Source organism: Melozone crissalis, unplaced genomic scaffold (assembly GCF_028551555.1).
Source record: "Melozone crissalis strain CALT ecotype California unplaced genomic scaffold, PUWL_Pcris_2 ptg000029l_1, whole genome shotgun sequence".
Taxonomy (NCBI): domain Eukaryota; kingdom Metazoa; phylum Chordata; class Aves; order Passeriformes; family Passerellidae; genus Melozone; species Melozone crissalis.
Window position 1 is genome coordinate 22,281,278 of NW_026535807.1, and position 15,586 is coordinate 22,296,863.

The following is a 15,586-nucleotide window of genomic DNA, read 5'->3' on the forward strand; positions in this document are numbered from 1 at the left end:
CTTCCAGGGATCCAGGGGCAGCCACAGCTGCTCTGGGCACCCTGTGTGAGGCAGAGCAGCCACAGGGAAGGGCTGAGATGGACACGGCTCCATGGCAGAGCCCAGCTCTCACCTGCTGGCCGGCCAGCACCGGCGGCGGCGGCTGCCCCAGCGGGAGCGAGGCCACGGTGCTGGGGACCACGGGGAACGGCATCGCCGGCTCCTGGTAGTGCTGGGGCACCACGGCGGGCGTGGCTGGCACCGCGGGCAGGACGGGCTGCAGAGAGACAGCGGCATGAGGGACAGACACTTCCACGGACAGAGCAACCACAGCTTCTCTGGGAAACCTCCTCCATGGATGGAGCAACCACAGCTTCTCTGGGAAACCTCTTCCAGGCCTCCCCACCCTGACAGTGAACAAGTCCCTCCCAATCTCCCACCCATCCCTGCCCTCTGGCAGTGGGAGCCATTCCCTGTGTCCTGTCCCTCCATCCCTTGTCCCCAGTCCCTCTCCAGCTCTCCTGGAGCCCCTTCAGGCCCTGCCAGGGGCTCTGGGCTCTCCCTGGAGCTGCTCCTGTCCAGGTGAGCACCCCCAGCTCTCCCAGCCTGGCTCCAGAGCAGAGGGGCTCCAGCCATCAGAGCATCTTTGTCGCCTCCTCTGGACACACGCCAACAGGTCCATGTCCCTCCTGTGTTTTTCTGCAAAGCCACTAACTAATGCCAACAGACTGATAAGGGACTGAGCAGGTCACTATGTGCAGAGGTGAGCGAGGAGTGCATACAGACAGCCCTGGAACCCATACCCACTGGGAACAAGAGCATAACTGGTAGTATGAAACGTGCCCCAAGATACAGAACTATTTGAGAAAGCTTTGGACTCACTGCCGAGGGCTGCTGGTAGTGGCCGAGCTGGGGGAGGCTGTGGGGCACGGGCTGGCCCTCGCTCAAGGGGGGGCTGTACACCCTCTGGATGGCAGGAGGGACAGTGTCGGGCAGGGACGAGTAGATGACGCTCTGCTGGCTGCTCTGCGAGTCCGAATAAACCGTGGAGCCCTGGCCACTGTCAAACGTGCTGTCAGCTGCAAGAACAGTCATTTTTATTAGAAGTTCAGTTTATTAGAAGCTCCCCGTGCTCAAGTGATGATCTTAGAGCAAGGTCACCATGGTTTATGTAATTAGCATTTTTACTACTCTAGCCCTTTCTTTATATAAATAAATTATACAACACCAATGTTATTCTCTACAAAAGGCACACACTGCTTCTCTTAAGCCAAAACCCATCCCCATGGATTTCTGCACACACTGATATTTCAGGCACTTTACTATATCCTTTAAAGGGCATAAGGTTGACATTCAGAATTGCAGATGCTTATAGATTTTGTAGGATAAAAGGAGAGGAAACCCCGATTGTCATGTCCAGAGCAGATCGTGGGGTCTTTTAGAGTTCCCTCTTCCAGGGATGCACTGACTTTAACACTGCTTTTATCAGCAGCCCTGAAAATTACAAAATTCTTTATGCTGTATTTTAGTTCAGCAAGTCATGCTCTGCTTGAGCATAGTGCAATTAAGGTCAGACACAAACCCCTGTGCAGGTTCCAATGGGTTTGGCACGCTCAGATCTGTGGAGTTTCTGGTGGAGCATTTGCCCAGTTAACCTATGGAACTGCACAGCTATGGGCACTGGGCAAGACTGGGTCCTTTGGGAACTGGAAATATTGGTATTACTGACTTTAAAAAGTCTTTTCACAACTTTTAAAATGTGTAAAACACAAGTGCCCAACTCTGTTCGAGCCTAAATTACTGCTTTCTTCACTTGAGAAAGGAAGTGAGACAACCAGAGTGCAGCTAGATGTATCCCAAGGACAAATAGCTTTAATAGGGATTTAAAATTCAAAACTGAAAGAAAACTGCAACAGAGTTTCAATAACCATCTTAGGTTACAGCTAAGCTTAAATAGTATTTCTTTTCCCAACACCTTCCTCTGTCTCTTTTTTCCATATTTAAATAAAGTTTTGCTTATTTGGCTTTTAAATAACAAATTATTTTTTAATAGCACCAGAGACGACATTTCTCTTCAGTACTCTCAAGCTATTCCCCCAACTGTTTTTCTTTTCCAAAATTAAACTCCCCTCTCTATTTATTCAATTCGTTTCTGAAGAGCCAACATAGCCCTATTCTCATGATGGGATTTCTGCTGCATTAACATTCTGTTTTATTACAAACAATTATTCAGGACCTCAAAGGAAAAAAAAAAAGAGGAATCTAATGGTAGAGTAATAAAGGAAAAGCTGTGAGTCAGTCTCAGGTTTTTATAGAGTGTACATTGCACACATCAAGTTATTAATTTCCACTTTTACATTTAATCTCAAATTATAAGAATGGGTGCTACCCTAATTTATAGAGGTCCTATGCTAAAGAAAAATGTTCAAATAATCTGATAGAAAATTGCCAAATAATACCAAGTTCTGGTTAAAAGTTGAGGAGGGGTAGGAAATAAATAGTGGAGGTTGTATTTAGTATAACATTTTGTGAACTCATGTCCAGCACAGCCATGGGAAGCACGAGTCACTTCATTGCAGCGCTAGAAACAAAGAGCTATAATTGCAGTGTTCCTCAGAGGAACTAGCATGAAATAAGTATATGATCCAAAAAATGAAATGAGCTCATTTTAGCTTCAGATAAAAACCTTTGTGAATGTGGCAATATTGTGAATGTTAATCAAATGTAGCTATTTCTCATATCATGTTAGAAGATTTTTCCTGTACAGGTACACACGCATATTTCAGTATTCAAAGCAGACCTCAATGTAGCCCTTTATAAAATACCTGAATTGAAGCAGCAGCTGTCTTGCTAAATGTAATGCATCTTTTACTTAAATGTGCTTACATACAAGTCCAGAACAGTAAAACAGCAACTCTGTGATGATTGTTTAGTAGCAAAATATATACAGAGTTATATAAAGATATCTATATAATACTGTTTTCTTGAAACTTCATTGCTTTCCAAATTGTCACGCATCTGTCCCAAATGCTTGTGGGTTTTGAGCTACTGTGCAAAAGCACCCACATCAGTTCACCTGAGCTCAGGCCACAGTGGGCTCCCCCCTCAGACGCTCATCCCCGTGTGCCCGCCAAGCCCCCGCGGCACTCACAGGCGACGGAGGTGACGCTGGCGGGCAGGTTCTGCTGGAAGGGGTGCTGGTCCGCCTCCGGCTCCTCGGGCTCCGACAGGATGTGGTGGCCCGTGTGGGACAGGTAGGTGACCTGGACCTGCTGCACCGGCGGCGCCTTCAGCTTGTCCAGGCACTCCGAGTCACGGCGCTCCTCCGACTGCATCCTGGGCCAGATGCGCTCCCGGCGCCACAGGATCAGCGCCACCCGGTCACGGATGGACTTGGCCACGATCTTGAGATCGTTCTCGTGGAAAAAGCCCGAGTCAATCTGCACGGGAACACACACTCAGCAAGGTCCTGAGCACGTGGCTGGCACGCACACAAGCACACACGTGACGCTGGAACCTCTTCCCAACAAAGAAAACATCCATTTGAAACAACACAAATTTATATTAATTTATTTCTCACAAGAACAGGAACTCAAGAGCTTGATGGAGTGGGGTTCTTTCTCAGTAAAATTTCTATTCCCAACGCATTAAAAAAACCCAGGATGTAATGTCTAAGACCTGACTACATACTGGCTCTAATTATCCACCACTGAACTTCCACTGAGGAGAGCAAGTTTAATGGCAGATGGGTTTCCCTCTTTTTTTTCCTTTTTAACACTAAAAGAATAGACAAAACAGGAAAAAGAATCTCTAAAAAATGCACCTGGAGTGAATCAAACTGCCCCTAAATCTGAATCTTAACTCGTCCAACACACAGAGTTATCCAAATTGCTCCGCTTAATAGCACAGCAAATCATCATGGACAAGATGTTAACAGAATTATGTTTCAAAATAACTTCTCTTAAATAGTGAAGTCAGTCAGGATTGATTGACTTTTACAAAGAAAAAGCAGACTCTTCCCATTTGATGGAAAAGGGGATGAGGCTTCTCAGAACTCAACTGCTCAACAGATAAAATGGAAATTCATCTTTGTGTTATTTGTTTGCATAATGTCCTGCAGTGCAGGGTGCAAATTTTCATTTGATAATGCCATACCAGAGCTGTCTCTGCTCTCCCTACATTCTTAACAGGCATATTTGACAGATTTGAAAGCACTTACATCCATGGGGGAAACCTTGAGGCTTTCTTGCTTTGCTCTTGCCCAAACATAAGACACTTTCACAGCTTAGATTTTCACTGCTAAATTTATTGGATGCAAAGCACCTTAAAACACAGCTTCAAGAGCTAACTTCACTTTCCAAACCCACTAGAATGTTTCCACTTCCCTTTGCCCATATCATTTGGGCAGGTGGGACTGCCTGACTACCAGAATCCCGTCAGCAATGATAAATAATTCCCTGTACTCAGAAGGTCTCCTGCATTCCTCTCTTCCACAGCACACAAAGCAACAAACAGATGAAAGCACATGGCTTTGGTGTTCCACAATTCATAAGGACTAGAAAAAGACATTTAGAAATAAACGTCCCCTTTTTCTGCCTCTGCAACAGCCTCAGGTTTGAAAGCATTTAATGGACAGTCTCTTAGGTATGCATTAATGTAGAAAACAGATTTTTAAATTATTTGGGAACAGGTAGAGTGTCACTGTAGTTTGGGAATGATCCTTTTAAATATACTTTTCATGAGAATTATTTCCTCTTCAAAATAAAGCATCACAACTATGGACCAAGCAACTTAAGAGAACTCTGAAACTCCCAATATCTCTATCAATATTTAAATGTAAAATATAACAGTAAGTAATGGTACCAGAGCAATTTTTAAACTAAATGAGTTCTGTAATAATATATTGCTGGAAAAACACTGGACCTACTGCAAACTAACGACAAGAAGACAAAGGAGCCTGAATTCCTCCCACTAAACTCGGAGTAGATGGTGATGAGCTCCAGCCCAGCAAGGCAGCATTACCAAAATGAGTGCCTCCTGAGCAGAACACGAGCGGTGATGACATCATTAAATGGGATCCCTAGGGATTTAGAGTCTAACAGGAACATTTCTGCAAGCACAGGAATGTTTCTGCAAGCCTAGGAACGTTCAGACCCTTGGCTCAGTGCTTACTGCCCCTGAGCCTCTGTGACATTAGAACACCAAAACAATGGCAGCAAAGACACCATCAAAACAGGAGTTCAAGGACAATGTAGCGAAAATGGAACACAGATTCCCTAACAAGTATAAACCCCACAAGTATAAAAATAAAACCCCACAAGTATAAAAATACAGAAATTCAGCAAGTGAAACTTATCAGTTAAAAAATCCAAAGCTTACTCCTAACTCAGTGAATCCAGTTTCCTTTCAAAGTTTGGGGGTGGAGCAGCTGACCACTGACCTTTCTCATCTACATTCCTTCAAAGGAACACCAACAGAAAAGATGGGGGAAAGTGTTTTGGAGAATTCAATGCAGAATACTTTGTGATTGAACTTCTGAACTCTTGTAATGTATTTCTAGCTGCTGCCCGGAACTAAATGGATTCCAAATAAATTCAAAGACATCCAACAGCCTCTAGAAACTGGCAGAAGAGCGTGCAAAATATAAAAGTAGACCAGACCTCTACAGTTCCTCAGCTATGTAAACTGTGATTTCAGGCATCTGTTTTCAAACAGTATGTTTCAGTTAGCTGCTCCCCGTTCACCCCTTTCTTGCAGTAGTCACTCCAAAATCAATGCAAAGTGCCTAAACTGGACACCTGGAGTGGTTCAAGTGAAATTAGTTTACCCAGCTTGTTCCTGCTGTCCCTTGGGATTCATGCACTACTTTCTATACATACACATTTTTATCAGAAGTGTATTTTACCATTTCTTGTGCAACATCATCAGGAGTTTCCTTCTCCAGATCAAAAGTAAACTCAATGGCTCCATTATCTTTGGGTTTTCCTTTCAGTTTCTTAGGATCTTCTACCCAGAGTCTTAAGGCAATAGAGGATTTCCTACCATGGTCTTCTTCTGCAAGTTCCACTCTTACCCCAGTATCTTCAGCAAAAAAGGCATGGCTTAATAAATCTTTAATTTCATATCTGCAAAGAATATAAAGAAGAATCAAACACTGCATGTCAACAACTTTAGAAAGGTTTGTAAAAAGAAACTGCTGTTAAAAGTGAAATATTTACACTGTTTGGTGTTCACACATAATGAATTTGTCTTCTTTCTGAAAAGATGTGGGATTTTGAAAAGAAAGTGAAATTGAAAAAGAAAAAATTGACATTTCCTATTTCTCAAAGCTTTAGCAATATTCATACACCATAAGCACTTTGAGAAATGCAGATTATAGCTTTGTTCAACTTTTCTTAAGTATCTGAACTTAAGGAGTACCAGAGAAGGGATTCTCTCTAGGCTGTGAGCTGCAGTCTCTAAAAACTGTATTTGTGAAAGTCAGGAGATACTCAGCACGAGACAAACTGGCAGAGACCAGTAAAACATTAATTTTTAAAACCAAAGCTGGAAACTAGGCATAACGTGTCTCCACACCCAGAGGGCAATGAAATCTGCTACCACAGCTCATGATGAATCCACCACACCCGCTTTTCTCACCCTCCCTGCCCCCTACAGAACCTTCCCATTGGCATGTTTTGGACTGCTGAACCAGAAACTGCAAGAATACCCTAGCTCAGCTCCACAGTGATGCTGAGTGGCTGAGAGACACAACAGCACTGCTTGTCCTGCACTGAATGCCAGGAAAGCAGGAAAAAATTTAGACCTGCACTTCCATGCTGCATTTCCTTCTGCACAGGGCAGACCCACAGACCAGAGCAGAAATCCACAGGCAGTTCTGAAATCCCTGCGTGCACGTTATTTAATGCAAAACTCGATCCCTTGAAACAAACCTTTCTTCTTTGTTTTTGCAGATGCACTCCCCAATTATCTCCTTAATTTCAGGATCGGTAACTTTCTCAAAGCTTGCTGGCTTTATACCCTAAAAGCATAAAGAAAAACAATTTAATGTGAAAAAGAATTACATTACACCTCTTAATTAAGTATATTTTCTCTGCATTTTAAAGGTAACTCAACCCAGGAACTTATTAAAACCTTTAAGTTGCTAGCCTTAATGCAAAACTGAGTTAAGGATCTAGGGGTACTATACTTCTAAATACCATTGCACTTCAAAACTAATACACTAATGTGCACAAGCTCAGCCCTACACAGGGAAAGTATCCCTTTTTCTTTACCAACCTTTGCAAATTTTACCTTTATATCCTCTGGTCTCTAAAGTGAATATTCAAGAAACAGCTAAGTTTAAATTTCAATAACCAATTTCTGAAATTATTCCTTTTATGTTTTTGTCTCAACTCTCAAAGCACTAAATGAATAAGGACAGATAATCACATTTTTCTTCAGATAGCTAGTACTGAAAATGAGTGAAAAATACCTTGGAATAGTCCATATTCCTGTTTCCCACAAACCTTTTGCATTTCCATGACCCAAACACTCTCCAACGTATTCCCCTCTGCATGAAAAATTAAAGATCAACCCCAAAACCAAGCAGGGAAGCAGGAGAATACAACATCTCTGCACTGCTCCTGAATTTCCCAGGATGTTGTTAGAAACCCCTTGGGAATATGTGATAGAACAGGTGCAACCTATAAATCTAGTTAAATCTCTGTCAAATGCTAGCATTTTTGCTGGGAACAGATTTGGAACAGCAACCTATGAGCGTGGCCTTTCAAGGAGAAAAACCAACTACCCACTGCAGAAGAAAACCCTGGGAAGCAGAATCAGTGTCCCCACATCCATGTATATATTCAGCTACAGGTGACAAGTGGCAACGCAAGAAGTTCTTATTTTTATTTTTGATGTCCAGCATAAATCACAGAATTAATTGATTCCCTTTTAAAAACATTTTACTTACTAAACCAAGATGTATATGGATGAAAATATGACACAATTTATTTAAGAAGAGATGATGCAGTTGGACCTTATCACTGAAGGACCCAAGTACTTCCAATGAAGTCAATGAGCCAAACAAAAAGGAAACACAATTTCCTTTATCTAAAAAACAGAATGTGGTTAAGCACATAACTGAATGGCAATTGAACATTTAGCTCCATACAAATCCTTTTAAAGTTTCACTCTGAAATAACAGTAAATAATGGCTCATGCAGTCACAGATAAGGAGCCCCGCAGAGTAGACTTTTGGCTCACTCAGTGGATTAAAAGAAGAAAACAAGTATTTTCAAAGAGGGTCTGCAAATAATACACTGAATTAAGTCTTGAATAATTTTTATGGATGAATTTCAGTGAGGGCTGGAGCCTCTCTCAGAATTTCTGAATATTTCAGCATCAGATTATATTTTTATCCTTTTATGAACATTCTGTTCAAGCCTCAGATTCAAACTTGATTAATTAATAATTTTAGATCAACACCCCCCTATTTGTCTTGAAATTCTAGCATGAAATATATAAATTGTAGATTTTGAAAAAATAATAATAAATATACAGAACAGTCACCCAAAGACTCAGCTCCTTGGTTTTGTTTCAGCAGAAAGCTGCAGCGATCCTAAGAAACCCATTTTTGTGAGAACAAAACAAAATAATCCATACACGTGGCTGGCTGGCTGTGACCCACTAAAAAGAATTATTTGCTTAAGCAAACCTAAATCTCACTGATGAGACAAGGGTTCAAATTTTGTGTATCAGAAAAATGTGTCAAAAGGCACTGGAGTGCCCAGGCTGGCTCAATGTGCCACGGTGAGCTCTTAGGAGAGCTCTGACACCTGAATCAGAAATGAAAGAAAACAAAGCACCATCACAATGTATTTTCAGCAGGACTCCTCTGCACCATAATTCATGTTTAAGCTACAGGAGTCTAGTGGGTTCTCCATCAGGAAGAAGGATAAATCTATACATTTCAATTCACTGTTGTTTGCTATGAGAAAACTGATTTCCATATTAGTGTGACACTCTCCAGGAAGAAAGCATAATAAGATCTAATAAAGACTTTAACCTGAAGAGAGACAGGTTTAGATTAGACACAAGAAGGAAATTCCTCCCTGTGATGGTGAGGAGGCCCTGGCACAGGGAGCCCAGAGCACCAGATCCCCAATGACTGGTTCCCAATATTGACCTTACAAATTGCTTCCACAAATAAAAAAAACAGCAACTCTTCCACCAACACTTTCCCCATCTTTGGATGGAACACTGACTCCTCTCAAATATCCATTGTGCTCATCTGCTGAACAGCTAAGCTACAAGTAGATGGCTGAAACAAACGAGGACAAAAATTGTGAAGTACTGAACAGAGTTGCTTTGGCAAAGTGTTTTCTCCCTGTCCCTGTGCTATAGGACGCTTCTCTTCCTTACTCTTCATTAAACTCTCCAAGGCCAGCTCACTGGGATGCTGCAAACCCTCCCCTGCAGCACAGTGCCCCTGACAATGAAGGGGGATTCCATTGGCCATCAAAGGGCTCATCTCATTCACCTAAACAAAAGCCATCTGTCTTCCCTGAGCATTCCCAAGGAAACACAGCAGCAAAATTCAAAGTGTGTTAGCCAAGAGATTATCCATGACAGTTTGAAAGCTGTACAGCCTTTTCTAAATTAAAATAAATTCAATGCCACCACATGTGAAAGGCAGAGCTCACTGGGTGGCATAAGGGGCATAATGATAATACAGATTCCTTAAATGTTGAAATATATATACACATATATAAACCAACAGCAAAACGAGAGATCAAATTGAGAGCTTCTCTGTACCAAACAGGATGATTTATTCTGACTCCCTCACCACCACTTATTTCCATACCCTTCTTTCTGAAGAAATTAGATTTGTGATCCATTGCCCTCCAGTAGAAGGCAGCTGAGTCTACCGCCAGACACATAGAGAAAAAGTTGCATCCTTCATGCTGAGGGAAGAAATGTGCTGCTTATTCTGCAGGGTCTAAAAACAGCCACTGGCCATTTTCCATCAGCAGAGCACACTTTGGAAGAGCAGCACGTGATGCTCTGAAGGGACACAGCGAATGCCACACAAGTCACTGGCACGTCTGGCCCACGTCAGTCAGTCTCCAGAGGCTTTCCTGGCCCTAGAGGTGCCTTCCACCCCAGGGTCAGCCTGCTCTGGGCCACCACTCCACCTTCCAGGCTCGTGTCATTCCTAAAAAAGGAAAAAACCTTCTACCAAAAAAGGTGAAGCCATGTTTCCAACTGAAACTGCACCTTGGTACACACTCTCTGAAGTCAGCGAAATGAAGGTAAAGCTCTCAATTTTACCAGGATTTTGTTCTATGACATCACAGTGTACAATTATAAACTCATCTCTGTTTCCCTCCAGAATGGTGCTCCATCTTAATGCCAAGCTAAGAGGGTTACCTGCAGATCTAAGAAGATCTCCAAAAGCCACAAGAAGTCCATGCAATGACACTGACAGCATGATTTGCCTGCTGTCATTGCGCCACAGCCGCAGCATTAATTCTGTATGTGTGCACTCTGGCATAAAGCACACATACAGAATTGCTGAGAAAACCTTCAATAGCTGATGAGAACTAACAGTATGAAAGCTTTACATGCAAACCAGAACACTGCCACAGGGTGGGTTGTTCTGAAGCACAGGTTTGTACCACTGAACCCAAGGAGATGGCCAGGAACTCTCTGGAGATGCAGCTGCTCCGCTGTGCACTCTGCAGCACATGCCTAAGAAAACACTAGGCTGGAGCAGCCTGGGAAGGTCACGGATTCCAATGTTTCATCACTATTGTCTACATCAAAATCACTTGGCAGAATGATTAAACACAAAAAAAATCTGAGTAAGAAAAACCATCAAGTTATGCATGAAAAATGAGATTATGGCATCAGAACGAAGGGCACTGCAAATATGCTGACCAGGAAATCACTTCAAAGTGAACTGCGGTAAATGTGGCTTGGCCCCACTGCTTGGGAGAGATGTGTTTTCTATTTACGGTACATATCCATTTTTGAAATGTTTACACTCCGTCATTCAGGCTGAAAGGGCAGAGAGAGGTGACAGGCTGGAGAAAGCATGTCTTGTCTGGCACAGAAATGAGCCCCTCTGCCCCTCCCAAACATGACCACCTCCTTATCCTGGACAACTGCAAACATACAGGCACACGTAGAAAAACAGAAATGCAAAAATTAATGCAGCAATTTAGCCATAAGAATACAGTCAGGCAGAATAAAAGGTCGCTGAAATAAATTAAGTATAATAATCTTACACTACAGACATGCAGAATGTGACATATGCTGAAATAATGTCTCAGAAGGGTAATGTTCACGTTTTCTACACCAATAAGGATGACCAACACGTGTGATTTGGACAGCTGGGACTTGAGGTGTATCTCATGTCCTAGTACCAGGTAAGGAGGTGGCAGAGGGTTAGAACACAGAGTACAAACTACTGAAGACATATTAGAGTGGCAAAACCCAAATCACGCCCTGCCTGTGCTGGGCAGCAGAAGGAACATCAGCTCAGTGGGACCCAACAGAAGGTAGGCAGTCTAAACTTTCTGTTGGTTGGCACTCCTTGATGCAAACTCCAGCCAGCAATTCCAACCCCTATGAATGCTATCAATACCTCTGGTAGTTGCTACTACAATGCTGAGCCCAAGACAGGAAAAGAAAGTTATTTTATTTTATTTTATACTTTTTAAATAAAGGCAGCAGGCAGCTAGACACAGCAAACACATTTCGCAATGCACTGACCCTCAATTTAAAACGCTAGAAATAATATTTATATTTCTAGTGCAAAAAAGCCCCAGCTTCATAAAGAAGCAAATGTCCCACTGAGAAACTGCAGCATCCAGGGGCTCTGCACCCTCTCCATCCAAGAAGCTCAGAGCCACCTTCTGCTCTTAATGAGAGCCCCAAAACTAATCTAATACTGGAAGAAAACAGTCTAATTCAACTTCTTGGTTTCAGCCTACTCTCCATTTTCGACTATATTTCAGTTTATAAGCCCCAAGGCTCGCACAAGCTGCTGCATCACCAAACCTAACCCTTATTCCAAGTGGTCTTGGGCTCAGGGCAGACCCCAGTGCCTGGTGCTGGCTCACGACCCCACACCCCAAACTCCTCCAGCTCTGCTCAGCCCCTCAGGCCACTCACGCTGCTCGGAGCGGGGTCCCTCCGTCGGCAGCTCCCCTGCAGAGGCAGCGCTGCTGGAGGAGCTGTGAGCCCACCACAATGTGGAGCCCACCACAAGGCTCCTCCTGGGACACGGCATCTCCCCTGGGACGGGACGAGGCTCCTCCTGCACCCTCACCCCAGGTCCACCCCCTGCTCCTCCTTCCAGCCTGACAGTCGTGCAGCTCATGGCATTTGACAGGGCTTTCTCCACTCCACGGGGAGCTGGTTAACCCTTTCCTTGGAAAAACAGCAATGCCAATTTTGCCATCTAAGGAATCCTGGTGCCTTTGCTCCCACTGCTACTACCCCAAATTCAGACGAAAACTGCACGCCCTCCGTGCTGGTACCTGATGCTTTTGTCTTCAGCTTTCCCTGCCAGACAGCTCTGCTTCAAAAATACCCCCAACAAGGACCTTCCAACAGCTTCTCCACCGTTGCTTTTTCTATATGACAAATATAATCTCCCACCTCTCTGGAGCTGCCAGTATAAAGCCAGTTTTACAAAACTATAATAATTTACCATCTAATTCTGAGCTGTGTAAATGTTACTGCCGTAGAAAATGAGTTGGCTCAGGCTTCTTCCATCAGTGTTTAAAACAACGGCTACTTAAAGTCTCAAAATTGAAATATAACATCTAATTAGGAATCCTCTGATTAATCATTACTCTTTGCCATCTTTGATATTGTTTTGATAAATGAGGCTTAGGAGCCTGGCAAAGTCTTAATTACCAGTATTGCAGATGGCTACGAGGTGTGCACACAGCTTCTCTGGGTACATGGAGCAATGAAGAGCTCGATGTTCTCCGTGGCTCCAGGTGCACACACACCTTCCCAGCAATAGCAGCTCCCACTACTCAGGTACACTGAGTGCCTGACCAGTCTCACAGACAGGACATGAGGCTACAGAGCCTGTAATTAGAAGAGCCTCTTGAGCCACCCCAAGAACCCCTAGAGTCCAAGGAAGTGCCCCCTAAGCTGCCCACGCTGGTAGCATTTAGGTCATATCTGAAGGACCATACCAAAACAGAGCCAACATCCCTTGTGCCAAAGCTAATAAACACTGTGATAAAGAATAGCATGGAATAACAACATCGAGTCACCATGCAGCTCTAGGATCACAGAATCACAGAATGGTTTGGGTTGGAAGGCACCTTAAAGACCATCTCATTCCAACCTCCCTGTAATGGGCAGGGACACCTTCCACTAGACCAGGCAGCTTCAAGTCCTGCCCAACCTAGCCTTGAATAACAGAGATAAAGGCAAGGAACTCACCTGAGCCATCAAACCCATTCCATGTCTCTGAGAGGCTGCAGCATGGTTTGCAGCCACCCCATGGTGCAGAGCATGGTAACCATCCAGCAGATCCACGGCTGCACACACTCACCTCCCTGCAATGCCAAGGGAGCTGCTACAGCCAGAGGATGAAGATAACTGCACTGCTGAGCAGCTTCTGAGGCCTTTTGTGAGCTTTAAAATTATTTCTGAGTGGCTCTGGGTTGAAAGCAACACTTTAAGAAGAATTAAACTACCACACATCAGCGCATTGGGCTGTATTTGCGGCCGATGGAGATAAAATCAGTGACAAAGATAACCGAAAATATTTCATGTAGCTGCATCAAAACACACTCCAAGTGTGGAATTGTAAGCTTACACATAAGCCTGAAACAGGCTTGTGTAAGCCAGAGCTCAGATACCTCAACTTCTAGAATGCAGTATACATTCAGCGGTACCGACACCTCACCAAAATATGCTTCTGAACCTTCCAGTGACAGGATCCAATACCAGTTCAGGACGTGTACTCACACAGGTTACTTTCCGGTAGATTTGAGCAGCATTCTGGCATTCTGAGTAAGGGTATTCTGAGGTAGCCATTTCCAGCATGCACATTCCAAAGGCGTAGACATCCACAGATTCATCATAGTGCTCCTCGTACATTTCCGGGGCCATGAATTCTGGTGTACCTACAAAGATAATGTTGGTTTTTTACAGGAGCCCAAATGGCTTTACCAAAAGCTTTTTCACCTGTGAGAAGCGTGCCCAGTACAACTGTGTATAGGTGCATACGAGATAATTTCAAAAGAGCTCAAGCATCTCCCAGGGAACAAATCCAATGTCAATGTATGCACTTCCATGCCCATGGCTTGCTGACAATAATCCAAAGTGGGGAAGCAGAGCAGAGGGGAAGCAGGATGGAGGGGAGGGGGAAGGAAAAGAACGAAAAATTTCAAAAATGAATGAGAAAATGAGCTATGGTTCATTTCCTGCCCATACTGAAGTGATAGAATGGTTTCTGTCTGGCTGGAGAGAAGGATGAGTAAAGGGCCGGGGAGGTGAAAAGGGAAGAAGAAACGAGAACCTTCACTCTTGCTTTTATCAGTGCAAATTTGCATTTTTTTTGTTTCCTCCAGAGATACAGAGTAACCACCAGCAGGCAGACAGCACTTTGGAAGCCAGAAGTATCACAAATCACCTACAGAGTCGTGCACAAAACATCAAACCTAATTCTGTCACTGGTTTAGTGGGACAAATCAATGAGGCTACTCACAGAACAAGGTCCTACTCAATAGGAATTAGGGTACCAGGAATCTGATGCACCTTGGTAAATATGAAGTGAGGCACTGGGAGATGCAGCTCGGGGACAAGCAGCAACCCCAACACCGGCAACATTTGCTCAGCAAACTACTCTGAAAAGGGAGGGCTTACAAAGCAAAACAGAAAACTATTAACATTTGGGCAATTCATTCCAGGAACTGTATCTCATACTGTAATTCATTTCTTTCCTTTCTACATAGAAAAGATGAAGGAAGAGAGATGAGTGCAATGGTGTGTCAAGGGACAGTAGCAGCAAGCTGTTGGGATGCCAAAAAAAAGAGTGGCAGGTTTTGGATCATGAGAAAGACCCAGATGAACTCTTTCTGTCCAGCCTCAGCACCCAAACTGCCCCCAGCCCTGGCAGATCCCATCCATGCTTTGTTATGTCATCACTAATCAGCAGCAAAAGCACAACTCTAATTAAAGTAACATAGAATCAGAAAAAGTAGTTCCGGCATATTCCAGGATGGTTTGGATTGGAAGGGACCTTAAAGATCATCCCATCCACCCCAGCCACCTCATCCCCTGAGAGGGAGGGACACCTCCCACTGTCCCAGGCTGCTCCAGCCCCAGTGTCCAGCCTGGCCTAGGGCACCGCCAGGGATCCAGGGGCAGCCACAGCTGCTCTGGGCACCCTGTGCCAGGGCCTGCCCACCTTCACAGTAATGTTTCTTCCTAATATCCAGTGTAAATCTCCTCTCCTCCAGTTACAAGCCATCACCCAAGTCCCTAAAGAAATTAAGGAAACGCCATACCTGGAGGTGTCCCAGGCCAGGCTAGATGGAGCTTGGAGCAACCTGGGGTAGTGGAAGGTATCCCAGCCATGGCAGAC

At 44.0% G+C, this 15,586-nt stretch overlaps 1 protein-coding gene across 1 annotated transcript in view; it reads right to left on the minus strand.

The window, feature by feature from the left end:
* Positions 1–15,586, minus strand: part of WNK2 (WNK lysine deficient protein kinase 2) — an 86,997-nt gene that overhangs the window by 33,824 nt on the left and 37,587 nt on the right. Inside the window, exons 4-9 of the mRNA XM_054280817.1 lie at positions 13,966–14,123; positions 6,912–7,000; positions 5,885–6,104; positions 3,131–3,419; positions 862–1,058; positions 113–256 (exon numbers count right to left, since the gene is read on the minus strand). Of these exons, the coding sequence (XP_054136792.1) occupies positions 113–256; positions 862–1,058; positions 3,131–3,419; positions 5,885–6,104; positions 6,912–7,000; positions 13,966–14,123 (1,097 nt within the window). The remainder of the gene's footprint in view (positions 1–112; positions 257–861; positions 1,059–3,130; positions 3,420–5,884; positions 6,105–6,911; positions 7,001–13,965; positions 14,124–15,586) is intronic.